The sequence below is a fragment of the Pectinophora gossypiella genome, chromosome 15, assembly GCF_024362695.1.
Source record: "Pectinophora gossypiella chromosome 15, ilPecGoss1.1, whole genome shotgun sequence".
NCBI classification, from domain to species: domain Eukaryota; kingdom Metazoa; phylum Arthropoda; class Insecta; order Lepidoptera; family Gelechiidae; genus Pectinophora; species Pectinophora gossypiella.
Genome location: NC_065418.1, coordinates 15,914,024 through 15,934,031, shown reverse-complemented (window position 1 = coordinate 15,934,031; position 20,008 = coordinate 15,914,024). Strand labels below are relative to the sequence as shown.

The 20,008-nt window shown below is 47.7% G+C and overlaps 2 protein-coding genes across 2 annotated transcripts; one reads left to right on the top strand and one right to left on the bottom strand.

The window, feature by feature from the left end:
- The first annotated feature begins 549 nt into the window (after positions 1-549).
- LOC126373498 (uncharacterized) lies at positions 550-2,010 on the top strand. The gene has a single exon (XM_050019651.1). It carries the CDS (start codon positions 550-552, stop codon positions 2,008-2,010), a length of 1,461 nt encoding a protein of 486 aa, XP_049875608.1.
- A 9,154-nt stretch (positions 2,011-11,164) lies between these two features.
- LOC126373497 (uncharacterized) lies at positions 11,165-13,618 on the bottom strand. Its single transcript, XM_050019649.1, has one exon. It carries the CDS (start codon positions 13,616-13,618, stop codon positions 11,165-11,167), a length of 2,454 nt encoding a protein of 817 aa, XP_049875606.1.
- Positions 13,619-20,008: the final 6,390 nt, after the last annotated feature.

Genomic DNA, 20,008 nt, shown 5'->3' with positions numbered 1-20,008 from the left:
TAACCTAACCTAACCTAACCTAACCTAACCTAACCTAACCTAACCTAACCTAACCTAACCTAACCTAACCTAACCTAACCTAACCTAACCTAACCTAACCTAACCTAACCTAACCTAACCTAACCTAACCTAATCGAGGGGGCATTCGACGCGGCGTGGTGGCCGGCCGTCAAAATTCAACTGAAAGAGAAGAAGTGCCCTAAAAATCTTAGAGAGTTGGTAAATAATTACTTGAGCGACAGGACAGTCGAGGTAAAATACGCCGGAGAACGAGTTTCAAGACGGACCACAAAAGGATGCGTACAAGGTTCCATCAGTGGACCCACATTCTGGAACCTGATATTGGACCCGCTATTAAACGAACTGGAGGCACGGGGTGTGTACTGCCAAGCTTTTGCCGATGATGTGGTCCTGGTTTTCTCCGGCCATTCAGCCTCCGCCCTTCAGGAACAGGCGAACGACACTCTCGAACATGTGCAGAGATGGGGACAGCGTAATAAACTGAAGTTTGCACCACACAAAACTAACGCAATCATCATTACAAACAAGATGAAGTTTGAAACCCCATATCTGCACATGGGTGTAGCTGCTATACAGCTTGTAGAGGAAATAAAAATACTGGGTCTAACAATAGACCGTAAATTAACATTCAATACTCATGTTGCAAATATTTGCCGGAAAGCAGCAAACCTCTACAAGCTGTTGGCAAGGTCGGCAAAAATATCATGGGGACTGAACCCGGAGGTTGTCAGGACCATATATGTGGCAGTCATTGAACCAACCATCCTTTACGCGGCAAGTGTCTGGGCCGCAGCAGCGTCAAAAATAACAGTGCAAAAGCAACTCAACGCCATACAGAGGGGCTTTGCACAAAAGATCTGCAAGGGTTACCGCACAATCTCACTGAATGCAGCTCTAATATTAGCCGGCATTCTTCCGCTGGACCTTCGGGTGCAAGAGGCAGCGACATTTTACGAGGCGAAGCGAGGGAGACCTCTCGAACATTTGGAAGGCGGAGACATGGCAGACAGGGAAATTGAGGAAAAGGAGTGCTTCTTGAACGCTCTGCATCCGGCCAGCGAGGAAGACATAGAATTCCAATGCCTCGAAAACACCGACCCTCAAACATTGGAAGAGTACCATATAGATGGTAATATGATATTCACCGATGGTAGCAAAATTGAGGGTAAGGTGGGGGCAGCCTTGTCCCGCTGGCTGGATGGCGGAGAGGTAGAGTACAAAAAATTTAAATTAGAGCCCTATTGCTCCGTATTCCAAGCGGAACTATTCGCGCTGTGGAGAGCAGTGGAGATGGCGTCAGCTCATAAGGTTACCAACATTCTCAGCGACTCTCGCTCCTCCCTAGAACTCCTGAAAAACCAGAAAGAGTTTCATCCTCTAGCTGTCAAAATCCGGAAAACTTTAAGGAAATTGCGTACTCAAAACAAGACAGTCAAACTCTTCTGGATAAGGGCACACGTGGGGGTAGCGGGAAACGAGCGGGCAGATGAGCTGGCCAAAGAAGCTGCTCTCAAACTTAAAGTAAAGTCTCACTACGATCGATGCCCTACCTCATTCGTGAAGAATAGGATAAGGCAATCAACAGTTGCAAAGTGGGACCAAAGATACCAAGAAGGTACGACAGCAGCAACTACAAAAGTCTTCCTCCCTGACGCTAGAATGGCGTACCGCTTCGTAAGGAAAGCCAAGTTCACGCCGACAATGGTGCAAGTAATGACGGGACACGGGGGCTTTGCGGACTACCTTTGCAGATTTAAGTTGAGGACTGACGCGGGGTGCTTCTGCGACCCAGATATAAAACAGGACATATGGCATATCCTCCTGGATTGCCCAAAATTTGGTAAAAAAAGGTTTGAGTTAGAGATGCAGATCGATGAGCAACTCAAAAAGGAAAACCTGAATAAAATTCTGTTCAACAATAATAGTAGAGTTCCGTTTACAAACTTTTGTACAACAGTAGCAAAATATATTGCAGGATTAAATAAATGACCGGAACGTATGCCGATAAGCGTGCTAAGTACGTTGATCGGTATAGCAGTAAATAGAATAGAGTTAAGAAAAATGTTATGTAGAATAGACAATAAGCAATATAGGAATTAAGCTAAAGAAAACTCTACAACAAGATATATCGTGCGATATATTTGTATTGTAGACTGTAATAATAATTAGCAATAGGAATAAACCATGCCATAAGTAAAACGGAAAAAAAAAAGGAGATAAAAAAAAAAAAATAAAAAAAAAAAAAAAAAAAAAAAAAAAAGAAAAAAAAAAAAAAAAAAAAAAGTATACAACACGTCCTAGACTACATTTTTAGTAATACTAATTTCTATTGTAAGATAATGTACAAACAGACTAGTGTCTAAAATTGTGAATTATTATGATTATATATTTATCTATCACAACCACATAACACTGTGAACAAAAAACAGTACACACCCTGAAGCTGACGAAGTGTTACACCAATAGTGCAACACGGATCACCTTCTCCAAAGTAAAAAATGAATGTCTCAGGAGTTTTCGGATGTTTAAAGTCTCTGGCCCCATGCCGGAGGACTCACTGACGAAAATACAAAAAAAAAAAAAAAAAAAAAAAAAACCTAACCTAACCTAACCTAACCTAACCTAACCTAACCTAACCTAACCTAACCTAACCTAACCTAACCTAACCTAACCTAACCTAACCTAACCTAACCTAACCTAACCTAACCTAACCTAACCTAACCTAACCTAACCTAACCTAACCCAACCTAACCTAACCTAACCTAACCTAACCTAACCTAACCTAACCTAACCTAACCTAACCTAACCTAACCTAACCTAACCTAACCTAACCTAACCTAACCTAACCTAACCTAACCTAACCTAACCTAACCTAACCTAACCTAACCTAACCTAACCTAACCTAACCTAACCTAACCTAACCTAACCTAACCTAACCTAACCTAACCTAACCTAACCTAACCTAACCTAACCTAACCTAACCTAACCTAACCTAACCTAACCTAACCTAACCTAACCTAACCTAACCTAACCTAACCTAACCTAACCTAACCTAACCTAACCTAACCTAACCTAACCTAACCTAACCTAACCTAACCTAACCTAACCTAACCTAACCTAACCTAACCTAACCTAACCTAACCTAACCTAACCTAACCTAACCTAACCTAACCTAACCTAACCTAACCTAACCTAACCTAACCTAACCTAACCTAACCTAACCTAACCTAACCTAACCTAACCTAACCTAACCTAACCTAACCTAACCTAACCTAACCTAACCTAACCTAACCTAACCTAACCTAACCTAACCTAACCTAACCTAACCTAACCTAACCTAACCTAACCTAACCTAACCTAACCTAACCTAACCTAACCTAACCTATCCTAACCTAACCTAACCTAACCTAACCTAACCTAACCTAACCTAACCTAACCTAACCTAACCTAACCTAACCTAACCTAACCTAACCTAACCTAACCTAACCTAACCTAACCTAACCTAACCTAACCTAACCTAACCTAACCTAACCTAACCTAACCTAACCTAACCTAACCTAACCTAACCTAACCTAACCTAACCTAACCTAACCTAACCTAACCTAACCTAACCTAACCTAACCTAACCTAACCTAACCTAACCTAACCTAACCTAACCTAACCTAACCTAACCTAACCTAACCTAACCTAACCTAACCTAACCTAACCTAACCTAACCTAACCTAACCTAACCTAACCTAACCTAACCTAACCTAACCTAACCTAACCTAACCTAACCTAACCTAACCTAACCTAACCTAACCTAACCTAACCTAACCTAACCTAACCTAACCTAACCTAACCTAACCTAACCTAACCTAACCTAACCTAACCTAACCTAACCTAACCTAACCTAACCTAACCTAACCTAACCTAACCTAACCTAACCTAACCTAACCTAACCTAACCTAACCTAACCTAACCTAACCTAACCTAACCTAACCTAACCTAACCTAACCTAACCTAACCTAACCTAACCTAACCTAACCTAACCTAACCTAACCTAACCTAACCTAACCTAACCTAACCTAACCTAACCTAACCTAACCTAACCTAACCTAACCTAACCTAACCTAACCTAACCTAACCTAACCTAACCTAACCTAACCTAACCTAACCTAACCTAACCTAACCTAACCTAACCTAACCTAACCTAACCTAACCTAACCTAACCTAACCTAACCTAACCTAACCTAACCTAACCTAACCTAACCTAACCTAACCTAACCTAACCTAACCTAACCTAACCTAACCTAACCTAACCTAACCTAACCTAACCTAACCTAACCTAACCTAACCTAACCTAACCTAACCTAACCTAACCTAACCTAACCTAACCTAACCTAACCTAACCTAACCTAACCTAACCTAACCTAACCTAACCTAACCTAACCTAACCTAACCTAACCTAACCTAACCTAACCTAACCTAACCTAACCTAACCTAACCTAACCTAACCTAACCTAACCTAACCTAACCTAACCTAACCTAACCTAACCTAACCTAACCTAACCTAACCTAACCTAACCTAACCTAACCTAACCTAACCTAACCTAACCTAACCTAACCTAACCTAACCTAACCTAACCTAACCTAACCTAACCTAACCTAACCTAACCTAACCTAACCTAACCTAACCTAACCTAACCTAACCTAACCTAACCTAACCTAACCTAACCTAACCTAACCTAACCTAACCTAACCTAACCTAACCTAACCTAACCTAACCTAACCTAACCTAACCTAACCTAACCTAACCTAACCTAACCTAACCTAACCTAACCTAACCTAACCTAACCTAACCTAACCTAACCTAACCTAACCTAACCTAACCTAACCTAACCTAACCTAACCTAACCTAACCTAACCTAACCTAACCTAACCTAACCTAACCTAACCTAACCTAACCTAACCTAACCTAACCTAACCTAACCTAACCTAACCTAACCTAACCTAACCTAACCTAACCTAACCTAACCTAACCTAACCTAACCTAACCTAACCTAACCTAACCTAACCTAACCTAACCTAACCTAACCTAACCTAACCTAACCTAACCTAACCTAACCTAACCTAACCTAACCTAACCTAACCTAACCTAACCTAACCTAACCTAACCTAACCTAACCTAACCTAACCTAACCTAACCTAACCTAACCTAACCTAACCTAACCTAACCTAACCTAACCTAACCTAACCTAACCTAACCTAACCTAACCTAACCTAACCTAACCTAACCTAACCTAACCTAACCTAACCTAACCTAACCTAACCTAACCTAACCTAACCTAACCTAACCTAACCTAACCTAACCTAACCTAACCTAACCTAACCTAACCTAACCTAACCTAACCTAACCTAACCTAACCTAACCTAACCTAACCTAACCTAACCTAACCTAACCTAACCTAACCTAACCTAACCTAACCTAACCTAACCTAACCTAACCTAACCTAACCTAACCTAACCTAACCTAACCTAACCTAACCTAACCTAACCTAACCTAACCTAACCTAACCTAACCTAACCTAACCTAACCTAACCTAACCTAACCTAACCTAACCTAACCTAACCTAACCTAACCTAACCTAACCTAACCTAACCTAACCTAACCTAACCTAACCTAACCTAACCTAACCTAACCTAACCTAACCTAACCTAACCTAACCTAACCTAACCTAACCTAACCTAACCTAACCTAACCTAACCTAACCTAACCTAACCTAACCTAACCTAACCTAACCTAACCTAACCTAACCTAACCTAACCTAACCTAACCTAACCTAACCTAACCTAACCTAACCTAACCTAACCTAACCTAACCTAACCTAACCTAACCTAACCTAACCTAACCTAACCTAACCTAACCTAACCTAACCTAACCTAACCTAACCTAACCTAACCTAACCTAACCTAACCTAACCTAACCTAACCTAACCTAACCTAACCTAACCTAACCTAACCTAACCTAACCTAACCTAACCTAACCTAACCTAACCTAACCTAACCTAACCTAACCTAACCTAACCTAACCTAACCTAACCTAACCTAACCTAACCTAACCTAACCTAACCTAACCTAACCTAACCTAACCTAACCTAACCTAACCTAACCTAACCTAACCTAACCTAACCTAACCTAACCTAACCTAACCTAACCTAACCTAACCTAACCTAACCTAACCTAACCTAACCTAACCTAACCTAACCTAACCTAACCTAACCTAACCTAACCTAACCTAACCTAACCTAACCTAACCTAACCTAACCTAACCTAACCTAACCTAACCTAACCTAACCTAACCTAACCTAACCTAACCTAACCTAACCTAACCTAACCTAACCTAACCTAACCTAACCTAACCTAACCTAACCTAACCTAACCTAACCTAACCTAACCTAACCTAACCTAACCTAACCTAACCTAACCTAACCTAACCTAACCTAACCTAACCTAACCTAACCTAACCTAACCTAACCTAACCTAACCTAACCTAACCTAACCTAACCTAACCTAACCTAACCTAACCTAACCTAACCTAACCTAACCTAACCTAACCTAACCTAACCTAACCTAACCTAACCTAACCTAACCTAACCTAACCTAACCTAACCTAACCTAACCTAACCTAACCTAACCTAACCTAACCTAACCTAACCTAACCTAACCTAACCTAACCTAACCTAACCTAACCTAACCTAACCTAACCTAACCTAACCTAACCTAACCTAACCTAACCTAACCTAACCTAACCTAACCTAACCTAACCTAACCTAACCTAACCTAACCTAACCTAACCTAACCTAACCTAACCTAACCTAACCTAACCTAACCTAACCTAACCTAACCTAACCTAACCTAACCTAACCTAACCTAACCTAACCTAACCTAACCTAACCTAACCTAACCTAACCTAACCTAACCTAACCTAACCTAACCTAACCTAACCTAACCTAACCTAACCTAACCTAACCTAACCTAACCTAACCTAACCTAACCTAACCTAACCTAACCTAACCTAACCTAACCTAACCTAACCTAACCTAACCTAACCTAACCTAACCTAACCTAACCTAACCTAACCTAACCTAACCTAACCTAACCTAACCTAACCTAACCTAACCTAACCTAACCTAACCTAACCTAACCTAACCTAACCTAACCTAACCTAACCTAACCTAACCTAACCTAACCTAACCTAACCTAACCTAACCTAACCTAACCTAACCTAACCTAACCTAACCTAACCTAACCTAACCTAACCTAACCTAACCTAACCTAACCTAACCTAACCTAACCTAACCTAACCTAACCTAACCTAACCTAACCTAACCTAACCTAACCTAACCTAACCTAACCTAACCTAACCTAACCTAACCTAACCTAACCTAACCTAACCTAACCTAACCTAACCTAACCTAACCTAACCTAACCTAACCTAACCTAACCTAACCTAACCTAACCTAACCTAACCTAACCTAACCTAACCTAACCTAACCTAACCTAACCTAACCTAACCTAACCTAACCTAACCTAACCTAACCTAACCTAACCTAACCTAACCTAACCTAACCTAACCTAACCTAACCTAACCTAACCTAACCTAACCTTTTTTTTTTTTTTTTTTTTTTTTTTAACGTTGGGAAATGCATTTACGCATACCCGCCGCCATGGGGATGACAGCGGGTTATGTGGGACTCCAGGATCTCAAGTATCCCGCCTACCCACTAAAACCCAACGGTGTTCGTCTTGCCGCCTGAGTGGGAGCCACGGGAACGCGCCCGCATACTTCCGCAACTCCCAGGCGGTGTCCATACGGACCCGGCTCGGTGAGCACTTCAGTGCTCGAAATCGTCAGTGGCGCGCGGAACACACGCGCGCCTACCAACACGGGGACTTTGTGCCAGGTGACGGACGCCCCCCGCGTCCGTCACCAGCATCCCCACCTACGGGATACGCCGATCATGCGCCAACCTTCTCCGTCCCACCCGAGTCCGACGGATCGGGTCAGACGCAGGATCGGCCTCCCGCGACCTCTCGGCGGCCTCTTTCTGCGCCACCACGTCCTCGCAGAAAGAGTGTACCGCTCTCCAGGCCCTCTCGCTACCGACCATGGCCGAGACCACGGCAGGCAGGGAAAGGTCCTGGCCGACCACGCACCTGAGTCGCGCCCGCGACTCAGCCCATTCTGGGCATGCGGCTAGCGTGTGGTCCGCCGTGTCTTCGGCGGCGCCGCAATGGTGGCAGTCGGTGGTTGGTTCCCTTCCGGCGACCCTGCACAGATACCTGCCGAAGCATCCATGCCCCGACAGGACCTGCGTCAGGCGGAAGGAGAGCGAACCAAACCTCCTCTCGACCCATTCTTCCAGAACGGGCCGGATCGCTGAGACCGTCCTGTGGCCAGCACTCGGCGTCTCCAAGGTTCGCGACCATCTCAGGAGGGTATCTCGACGAGCGTTAAGTCTCAGACTCGAGATCTCCTCCGGAGATGGCGCTCCACCGTCGGCACGCGCTCGGGCCGTGTGTCTATAGACACGGGCCAAAACTTTGGCGTCCAGCTCCCATGGGGGGGTACCGGCCAAGGCGCAGGCAGCCTCGAACGAGATGGTACGGTACCCCCTCACCACCCTTGTGGCTACAGCCCTTTGAGGCCTCCTCAGAAGAGCACGGTTCTCGGCGCTTAGGGCGTCTACCCAGATGGGGGCGCCGTACAGGGCCATCGACCTGACTACCCCGGAGTATAGTCGACGGCAGCCCACCTTCGGTCCTCCGATGTTCGGGAGTAACCTACTTAGGGCGCCAGCAGTCGCGATTAATCTCGGCGCCAGGCCAGTGAAGTGCGCACGGAAGTTCCATCGGCTGTCTAGGACGAGGCCTAGGTACCGCATCGTCGATTTGACGCCGATGGAAACTCCCCCCACCACTATGTGCGCACCGGCCGGCGGAGCCGCTCGGGGACCGTGGAAGCATATGGCTTCTGACTTCGTCAGAGCCACTTCCAGTCCCAGGCGCCGGATTTTGCCCACCACATGAGCCACACCCGCGGTAGCGAGAATGGCGGCCTCCCGGTATGTGCTGCTTCGAGCCGTCACGAGGGTATCGTCGGCGTAACAAGTTACGTCGACCCCTCGGAGATTCGCTCCACGCAGCACCCAGTCGTAGCCAATGTTCCACAGGAGCGGTCCCAGGACCGAACCCTGTGGAACACCGCACGACATCGACCACTCTCGCCATCCCTCAGACGCCGGGAAGCTCACGGCCCTCACGGAGAGGTATGCCGCTAGCAACCGGCGGAGGTACGGGGGCACATTGTGGTACCTGAGCGCTTCCCTGATGCAGCTCCAGGGCAGGGTGTTGAAGGCGTTGGCGATGTCCAAAGACACCGCCAAGACGACCTCCCCCCGAGCTACAGCGGCGTCCGCTAGGGCCCTCACCCGCGCGATTGCGTCGATGGTGGATCTGCCCCTGCGGAAACCGAACTGGCATGCGCTCAGGTCCGGGCCTGCATCCTCGAGGTGCTCGTTGATACGAGCCGCGACGATTCGCTCGAGGAGCTTGCTGGCCTCGTCCAGCAGGACTATCGGCCTGTACGCCGACGGGGAGTCGGCAGGCCGGCCCTCCTTGCGGATGAGGACAAGTTTTCCGGTCTTCCACCGGCGAGGGAAGTGACCTCTCACTAAGCACCCCGTGAAGAGGTCCCTCAACCTCGGCCCCAGACCGCCTTCCACCCGTAGAGCGAGGACCCAGACACGCCCTGGTATGCCATCAAGGCCCGGGGCGGTGTTCTTGGCCTGCAGTCTCCGCACTGCAATCTCCAATTCGGCCTCGCTCACAGGTGGAATCTCATCCTCATCATCGGCATCTGCCGTGCCGTCTTGCAGCGCCATCGCTGGGGGCGTGTGCTCAGCCCTGTTGGGAAACAGGGCGGACACGACTCGGCTCACGAGCTGTGGCTGAAGACTCTGTGTAAGTGGGGGGGCCCACGGTCGAAGCTTGCGCCTCACCATCTTGTACGGCCTACCCCACGGATCGACATCCAGAGACTCCAGCATCTCCCGTTCCGCCGCGTCTTTGGCCTCAGCAATGGCCACCTGCAAAGCCCTCTTGGCCTCCCTGTAGGATGCCTCGACTTGCGCCAAGAGCTCCTCATCCCTGGTGCGCCTCCTTCGACTCCTTGTGTACCGGCGTCTCGCCTCAACGCAGGCTTGCCTTAGCCGCGTGAGTTCCGCGGACCACCAGTACACAGCTCGTCGCGAGGTAAGTGTTCTGACGCGGGGCATACAGGCGTCACACACCCTTGCCATCGCCTGCTGGACAGCCTCGGTCTCCTGCTCGACCTCCGGCTCGCAATCGGGCTGCAGCCAAGCCTCAACTATTATGGCCTCCTCCAAGGCGTCATAGTTGAGGCGTTTTAACGCCCACTTAGGACCGTTGCCTACCAGAGCTCGGATCGGGCTCGTCGGGGTACCAGGAAGAGTGGACACACTGAAGCGGATATACAGGTGATCCGACAGTGTCTCCACGTCCTCCTGCACTTCCCAGCTTTGAACACAGCGCGCCAGGGCGGCGTCCGCGAACGTAACGTCCACGATAGAGCCGCCCTGTTGCCGCACGCACGTGTTCACCGATCCTCGGTTGACAACGGTCAATCCGGCGGTCAGCGCCCACTCTTCGACCGCCTCTCCTCGGACGTCAGTCGTCGGACATCCCCAAGCCGTCGACTTGGCATTGAGATCGCCGGCGACAATCACACGGGCAGTGCGCCTCCGCCCCACAAGCACGCCGACCTCGAGCAGGAACTGCTCAAAGTCAGACAGGCTGCGGTTTGGCGAGAAGTACACACTGACCAATGTGATGTCCCCTAGAACGGCAGCGACATAACCTCCACCTCGCACAACGTGCTCGAATGGAGGCAATCCCGCCCCCGTCCGCGATATCAACGCCGCCAAGCCAGTCTGGTCTCCCACCCAGTTGTCCCGGGGCGGAACCGAATACGGCTCCGAGACCACCACCACGTCAATCAACCACTCCGCCATGCTCTGGAGCAGCAGGTCCTGGGCTCTGGCAGAGTGGTTGATGTTGGCCTGCAGAACACACAACGCCATTAGTTGGTGTTCATTGGCTCGGTGCCGGCTCGTCCCGCGGCTTGCGGGTGGGAAGGTCGCAAGGGGGCCTGCGGGCCTTTGCGAACCTTCCGCTTAGTCTTAGATTGGGCAGTACATTGTGAACTGCCCAATCGGTGTTCCGCCGGTCTTCGCGCCGCCTCGCACACTGTACAGTGCGGGGTGGCGGAACACGTGGAAGACTGGTGGCCGGTTTGGCCGCATCGGAAGCACTGGGTGCTTCGGTCCACCTCGGACTCGCACAGAGCGTGCGTGTGCCCGACTTCATGGCACCGGAAGCACCGCAGCGGACGCGGCTCCAGCACCCTGACTCGGGCCGAGGTCCAACCCACGAGAAGGCGACCCTGGGCTACCTTTTTGGCAGCCGCTATGGGGCAGCTCACGAGCAGAGAGCCCATGCCGCTCGCGCCCTCGCGGATGGCACCGGCCTTAATGGCATCCACCGCGCAGCCACCGGCTTTGGCCACTGCCTCCACCACCTCCTGAGCGGTGACGGAGTCATCCAGTCCCATGACTCGCATTTGCGCGCACTTAATGGGTCTGGAGACTTTCACTACGTCCCCGCTCAGTGACTCCCTTAGCTTTTCGGCTAAGGTGTCAGCCTTCTCAGTGCTCGAGGCGCCCGCTAGCTCCAGCACTCTCGCGCCAGTTACCGCTTTGCGGATCCTGAGGTTGGAGATTCCGAGGCTCTGCAGGTCAACCTTGGACTTTGCCTCCCTCAGGATATCCGCATAGGTGGCTCCGGTTTCCGCCGCCGCTGGCTGCAACTGCATCACCACCGCCGCTGTGCGGGGGGTGCGCAGTTTGGGCGCCTTGGGGCGTTGTGGCGGTTGAACAGGAGCCGCCTTCTTCTTTCGGCCTTTGCCGACAACGGTCCAGCCGTCGCCGGCAGACCTTGAAGGTAGGGGTCGGGCCTCGCCTTGGCCGCCATTCCCTGCCTTGCTCCTTCTCCCCCTGGGACCCCTCTTTCTCTTCTTAGAGGGTGCGGAGGTTTGGCCACTATCAACCGCGGCTGGGCCACGAGGGGCCACGAGCGGCGAGGCACGTGTGGTGCCAGCTGTAGCGGCAGTCGCCATCCTGGCCACAACTGCAGCGGGGCTCCTCGCTGAGCCAGCGGAGGTCTTAGCCGCGGCCGCGTAGGACTGCGCGTTCTTGCGGTCCGCCGCTAGCGGAGGGCGCAACACCTTTGGAGGCAGGAGCCTATCCTCTAGACCCGCCAACTTCGCATCGATCATAAAGCCCACCTGGCTTATGATCTGCGCGGCGAGGTCTCCATCTTTGTCGGACGTGGCTCTACTGCTCTCAGGCAGCGGCGGGTTCGTCCTCTTTGCCGGCTTAGCGCGTGCAACTTGTAGGGCCGGCTCAGGGCGCAGACCCTCAGAGGCCGGGGTCTCTGTGAGAGTTGCAGGCGCTGGCGCTGGCTGCGTCCCATCCTTAGATGCGCCCAGCGAGTTCCTCACTTGGCGCATCTCCAGCCGAAGGGTCTCGATCTCCTTCTGCTGGTCGTCTAACGCTTTCTGCAGGCGGGTGTTCTGCGCTTGCAGATTGCGCGTTTCGTCATTCGCCGACGTGGCGCGGAGAACGTCCAGGACTTCCACGATTAATTTCGTGGAGTCCTTCAGGGCGCGCACGAAGGTGCCTTTCAGTCGGCCGGATTTGCAAGCCACGTTCTCAATGATCGCGGCTGCATCCTTCGCCTTCTGATAGAGGTCGGCGACTGTTTCAGGGCCAGGTTCCGAGCCAGAATCGGTTCTCGCCAACTCCGACTCTGTTACAGAGCCGCGGAGCGAGAACACCCTCTTAGCCGATTCGGCCACCTCCTTCTCGGCTTGGAGCATGAGCTCTTCCCGCATGGCGCGGTTGAGCTCAGCTTTAGCCTTGGCAAGGCCAACGTATTCTCCTGTGGTGGGAGGGCGACCTCTACCTCTCTTGGCCCGCGCCCTCAAGACAGGCGAGCCGCGCGTCGTTCCCGACGCCCGGTCCTCGTCGTCAGAGGACGGTTCCGAGAGCGAAACTGGTTTGCGCTTGCGCCACAGTTTGCCCTCTGGGAGGGAGGTCACGCTCTCCATGGAGCGTACAGTCCGTAGACTGCTCGCTTCATCCGAGGATGAAGCGAGGCTAGGACCAGTCCGTCTTGTCTTTCGCTGGGCGTTAGGCCCAGGGGAAGCATCATCAGCACTTGGTGCTGGGGTCGAGTCAGGTGTTGGGGTGCGCTCCAACACCACCCGCGCTTCGGAAAGCGCGGATGGAGTTGACGCGCGAGAGTCATGTCCGGGTTGGGCGTTGGACGCCGTTTCAGTCTCGGGTTTACGGAGGCTCTGCGAGCCTACGGAGCGATCGCAGCCCCCCCCACATACGAATGGGGGCCTTAAACTGGATTCACCGGTTTCCCGGCTGCCAGCGTGGGTAATCTTATTTTGAACCGCTTTTTTCATATTTGTAGCTGTACCTCAGCAGGCGGTCTCTTTTATTTACCAGGGTGAGCTCCCTGGGGTGCCCTCACGGCCTGAACGTCAAGCCATACAGCCCCTCGCCGGGCACCACAAACTTAGGCTTTCGGTGATTTTTTCAGAGGTTGTCTTCCTCGCGGCCCCCTCCGCTCAGTGCGGAGGCGGCCCCCGCTCCAGACAGCATTGCGTCTGGGCTACGGGTCGGACCGACGGTGGCCGAAGCCATTGCCCGGCATTGCTGCCGGACCCGCCGCCCCTGCCAACGGTGGGGCCGAAGCCCCTGTCGTCTGGCCGAAGCCAGAGACGCCGTCGGATGGTCACCCTCCTGTGTCCACTCTGCGCACCACCTCGTCCCTGCAGAGGGCCACGAGCAAGGGTGACTCCACCACGCTGTTTTGGTCCGCGCCGGCCGAAGCCGGTACCCCCCCATATCTGGGGGGGCGTTCCCCTATCCGCCACCTGGGGACGCGCCCGATGGGAGATCAGCAACTCCACACGGGAACCTAACCTAACCTAACCTAACCTAACCTAACCTAACCTAACCTAACCTAACCTAACCTAACCTAACCTAACCTAACCTAACCTAACCTAACCTAACCTAACCTAACCTAACCTAACCTAACCTAACCTAACCTAACCTAACCTAACCTAACCTAACCTAACCTAACCTAACCTAACCTAACCTAACCTAACCTAACCTAACCTAACCTAACCTAACCTAACCTAACCTAACCTAACCTAACCTAACCTAACCTAACCTAACCTAACCTAACCTAACCTAACCTAACCTAACCTAACCTAACCTAACCTAACCTAACCTAACCTAACCTAACCTAACCTAACCTAACCTAACCTAACCTAACCTAACCTAACCTAACCTAACCTAACCTAACCTAACCTAACCTAACCTAACCTAACCTAACCTAACCTAACCTAACCTAACCTAACCTAACCTAACCTAACCTAACCTAACCTAACCTAACCTAACCTAACCTAACCTAACCTAACCTAACCTAACCTAACCTAACCTAACCTAACCTAACCTAACCTAACCTAACCTAACCTAACCTAACCTAACCTAACCTAACCTAACCTAACCTAACCTAACCTAACCTAACCTAACCTAACCTAACCTAACCTAACCTAACCTAACCTAACCTAACCTAACCTAACCTAACCTAACCTAACCTAACCTAACCTAACCTAACCTAACCTAACCTAACCTAACCTAACCTAACCTAACCTAACCTAACCTAACCTAACCTAACCTAACCTAACCTAACCTAACCTAACCTAACCTAACCTAACCTAACCTAACCTAACCTAACCTAACCTAACCTAACCTAACCTAACCTAACCTAACCTAACCTAACCTAACCTAACCTAACCTAACCTAACCTAACCTAACCTAACCTAACCTAACCTAACCTAACCTAACCTAACCTAACCTAACCTAACCTAACCTAACCTAACCTAACCTAACCTAACCTAACCTAACCTAACCTAACCTAACCTAACCTAACCTAACCTAACCTAACCTAACCTAACCTAACCTAACCTAACCTAACCTAACCTAACCTAACCTAACCTAACCTAACCTAACCTAACCTAACCTAACCTAACCTAACCTAACCTAACCTAACCTAACCTAACCTAACCTAACCTAACCTAACCTAACCTAACCTAACCTAACCTAACCTAACCTAACCTAACCTAACCTAACCTAACCTAACCTAACCTAACCTAACCTAACCTAACCTAACCTAACCTAACCTAACCTAACCTAACCTAACCTAACCTAACCTAACCTAACCTAACCTAACCTAACCTAACCTAACCTAACCTAACCTAACCTAACCTAACCTAACCTAACCTAACCTAACCTAACCTAACCTAACCTAACCTAACCTAACCTAACCTAACCTAACCTAACCTAACCTAACCTAACCTAACCTAACCTAACCTAACCTAACCTAACCTAACCTAACCTAACCTAACCTAACCTAACCTAACCTAACCTAACCTAACCTAACCTAACCTAACCTAACCTAACCTAACCTAACCTAACCTAACCTAACCTAACCTAACCTAACCTAACCTAACCTAACCTAACCTAACCTAACCTAACCTAACCTAACCTAACCTAACCTAACCTAACCTAACCTAACCTAACCTAACCTAACCTAACCTAACCTAACCTAACCTAACCTAACCTAACCTAACCTAACCTAACCTAACCTAACCTAACCTAACCTAACCTAACCTAACCTAACCTAACCTAACCTAACCTAACCTAACCTAACCTAACCTAACCTAACCTAACCTAACCTAACCTAACCTAACCTAACCTAACCTAACCTAACCTAACCTAACCTAACCTAACCTAACCTAACCTAACCTAACCTAACCTAACCTAACCTAACCTAACCTAACCTAACCTAACCTAACCTAACCTAACCTAACCTAACCTAACCTAACCTAACCTAACCTAACCTAACCTAACCTAACCTAACCTAACCTAACCTAACCTAACCTAACCTAACCTAACCTAACCTAACCTAACCTAACCTAACCTAACCTAACCTAACCTAACCTAACCTAACCTAACCTAACCTAACCTAACCTAACCTAACCTAACCTAACCTAACCTAACCTAACCTAACCTAACCTAACCTAACCTAACCTAACCTAACCTAACCTAACCTAACCTAACCTAACCTAACCTAACCTAACCTAACCTAACCTAACCTAACCTAACCTAACCTAACCTAACCTAACCTAACCTAACCTAACCTAACCTAACCTAACCTAACCTAACCTAACCTAACCTAACCTAACCTAACCTAACCTAACCTAACCTAACCTAACCTAACCTAACCTAACCTAACCTAACCTAACCTAACCTAACCTAACCTAACCTAACCTAACCTAACCTAACCTAACCTAACCTAACCTAACCTAACCTAACCTAACCTAACCTAACCTAACCTAACCTAACCTAACCTAACCTAACCTAACCTAACCTAACCTAACCTAACCTAACCTAACCTAACCTAACCTAACCTAACCTAACCTAACCTAACCTAACCTAACCTAACCTAACCTAACCTAACCTAACCTAACCTAACCTAACCTAACCTAACCTAACCTAACCTAACCTAACCTAACCTAACCTAACCTAACCTAACCTAACCTAACCTAACCTAACCTAACCTAACCTAACCTAACCTAACCTAACCTAACCTAACCTAACCTAACCTAACCTAACCTAACCTAACCTAACCTAACCTAACCTAACCTAACCTAACCTAACCTAACCTAACCTAACCTAACCTAACCTAACCTAACCTAACCTAACCTAACCTAACCTAACCTAACCTAACCTAACCTAACCTAACCTAACCTAACCTAACCTAACCTAACCTAACCTAACCTAACCTAACCTAACCTAACCTAACCTAACCTAACCTAACCTAACCTAACCTAACCTAACCTAACCTAACCTAACCTAACCTAACCTAACCTAACCTAACCTAACCTAACCTAACCTAACCTAACCTAACCTAACCTAACCTAACCTAACCTAACCTAACCTAACCTAACCTAACCTAACCTAACCTAACCTAACCTAACCTAACCTAACCTAACCTAACCTAACCTAACCTAACCTAACCTAACCTAACCTAACCTAACCTAACCTAACCTAACCTAACCTAACCTAACCTAACCTAACCTAACCTAACCTAACCTAACCTAACCTAACCTAACCTAACCTAACCTAACCTAACCTAACCTAACCTAACCTAACCTAACCTAACCTAACCTAACCTAACCTAACCTAACCTAACCTAACCTAACCTAACCTAACCTAACCTAACCTAACCTAACCTAACCTAACCTAACCTAACCTAACCTAACCTAACCTAACCTAACCTAACCTAACCTAACCTAACCTAACCTAACCTAACCTAACCTAACCTAACCTAACCTAACCTAACCTAACCTAACCTAACCTAACCTAACCTAACCTAACCTAACCTAACCTAACCTAACCTAACCTAACCTAACCTAACCTAACCTAACCTAACCTAACCTAACCTAACCTAACCTAACCTAACCTAACCTAACCTAACCTAACCTAACCTAACCTAACCTAACCTAACCTAACCTAACCTAACCTAACCTAACCTAACCTAACCTAACCTAACCTAACCTAACCTAACCTAACCTAACCTAACCTAACCTAACCTAACCTAACCTAACCTAACCTAACCTAACCTAACCTAACCTAACCTAACCTAACCTAACCTAACCTAACCTAACCTAACCTAACCTAACCTAACCTAACCTAACCTAACCTAACCTAACCTAACCTAACCTAACCTAACCTAACCTAACCTAACCTAACCTAACCTAACCTAACCTAACCTAACCTAACCTAACCTAACCTAACCTAACCTAACCTAACCTAACCTAACCTAACCTAACCTAACCTAACCTAACCTAACCTAACCTAACCTAACCTAACCTAACCTAACCTAACCTAACCTAACCTAACCTAACCTAACCTAACCTAACCTAACCTAACCTAACCTAACCTAACCTAACCTAACCTAACCTAACCTAACCTAACCTAACCTAACCTAACCTAACCTAACCTAACCTAACCTAACCTAACCTAACCTAACCTAACCTAACCTAACCTAACCTAACCTAACCTAACCTAACCTAACCTAACCTAACCTAACCTAACCTAACCTAACCTAACCTAACCTAACCTAACCTAACCTAACCTAACCTAACCTAACCTAACCTAACCTAACCTAACCTAACCTAACCTAACCTAACCTAACCTAACCTAACCTAACCTAACCTAACCTAACCTAACCTAACCTAACCTAACCTAACCTAACCTAACCTAACCTAACCTAACCTAACCTAACCTAACCTAACCTAACCTAACCTAACCTAACCTAACCTAACCTAACCTAACCTAACCTAACCTAACCTAACCTAACCTAACCTAACCTAACCTAACCTAACCTAACCTAACCTAACCTAACCTAACCTAACCTAACCTAACCTAACCTAACCTAACCTAACCTAACCTAACCTAACCTAACCTAACCTAACCTAACCTAACCTAACCTAACCTAACCTAACCTAACCTAACCTAACCTAACCTAACCTAACCTAACCTAACCTAACCTAACCTAACCTAACCTAACCTAACCTAACCTAACCTAACCTAACCTAACCTAACCTAACCTAACCTAACCTAACCTAACCTAACCTAACCTAACCTAACCTAACCTAACCTAACCTAACCTAACCTAACCTAACCTAACCTAACCTAACCTAACCTAACCTAACCTAACCTAACCTAACCTAACCTAACCTAACCTAACCTAACCTAACCTAACCTAACCTAACCTAACCTAACCTAACCTAACCTAACCTAACCTAACCTAACCTAACCTAACCTAACCTAACCTAACCTAACCTAACCTAACCTAACCTAACCTAACCTAACCTAACCTAACCTAACCTAACCTAACCTAACCTAACCTAACCTAACCTAACCTAACCTAACCTAACCTAACCTAACCTAACCTAACCTAACCTAACCTAACCTAACCTAACCTAACCTAACCTAACCTAACCTAACCTAACCTAACCTAACCTAACCTAACCTAACCTAACCTAACCTAACCTAACCTAACCTAACCTAACCTAACCTAACCTAACCTAACCTAACCTAACCTAACCTAACCTAACCTAACCTAACCTAACCTAACCTAACCTAACCTAACCTAACCTAACCTAACCTAACCTAACCTAACCTAACCTAACCTAACCTAACCTAACCTAACCTAACCTAACCTAACCTAACCTAACCTAACCTAACCTAACCTAACCTAACCTAACCTAACCTAACCTAACCTAACCTAACCTAACCTAACCTAACCTAACCTAACCTAACCTAACCTAACCTAACCTAACCTAACCTAACCTAACCTAACCTAACCTAACCTAACCTAACCTAACCTAACCTAACCTAACCTAACCTAACCTAACCTAACCTAACCTAACCTAACCTAACCTAACCTAACCTAACCTAACCTAACCTAACCTAACCTAACCTAACCTAACCTAACCTAACCTAACCTAACCTAACCTAACCTAACCTAACCTAACCTAACCTAACCTAACCTAACCTAACCTAACCTAACCTAACCTAACCTAACCTAACCTAACCTAACCTAACCTAACCTAACCTAACCTAACCTAACCTAACCTAACCTAACCTAACCTAACCTAACCTAACCTAACCTAACCTAACCTAACCTAACCTAACCTAACCTAACCTAACCT

What these genes read in the sequence shown, in the direction of transcription:
- LOC126373498 (XM_050019651.1), top strand. Translation starts at nt 550, where the DNA reads ATGAAGTTTGAAACCCCATATCTGCACATGGGTGTAGCTGCTATACAG.
- LOC126373497 (XM_050019649.1), bottom strand. Translation starts at nt 13,618, where the DNA reads ATGAAAAAAGCGGTTCAAAATAAGATTACCCACGCTGGCAGCCGGGAA.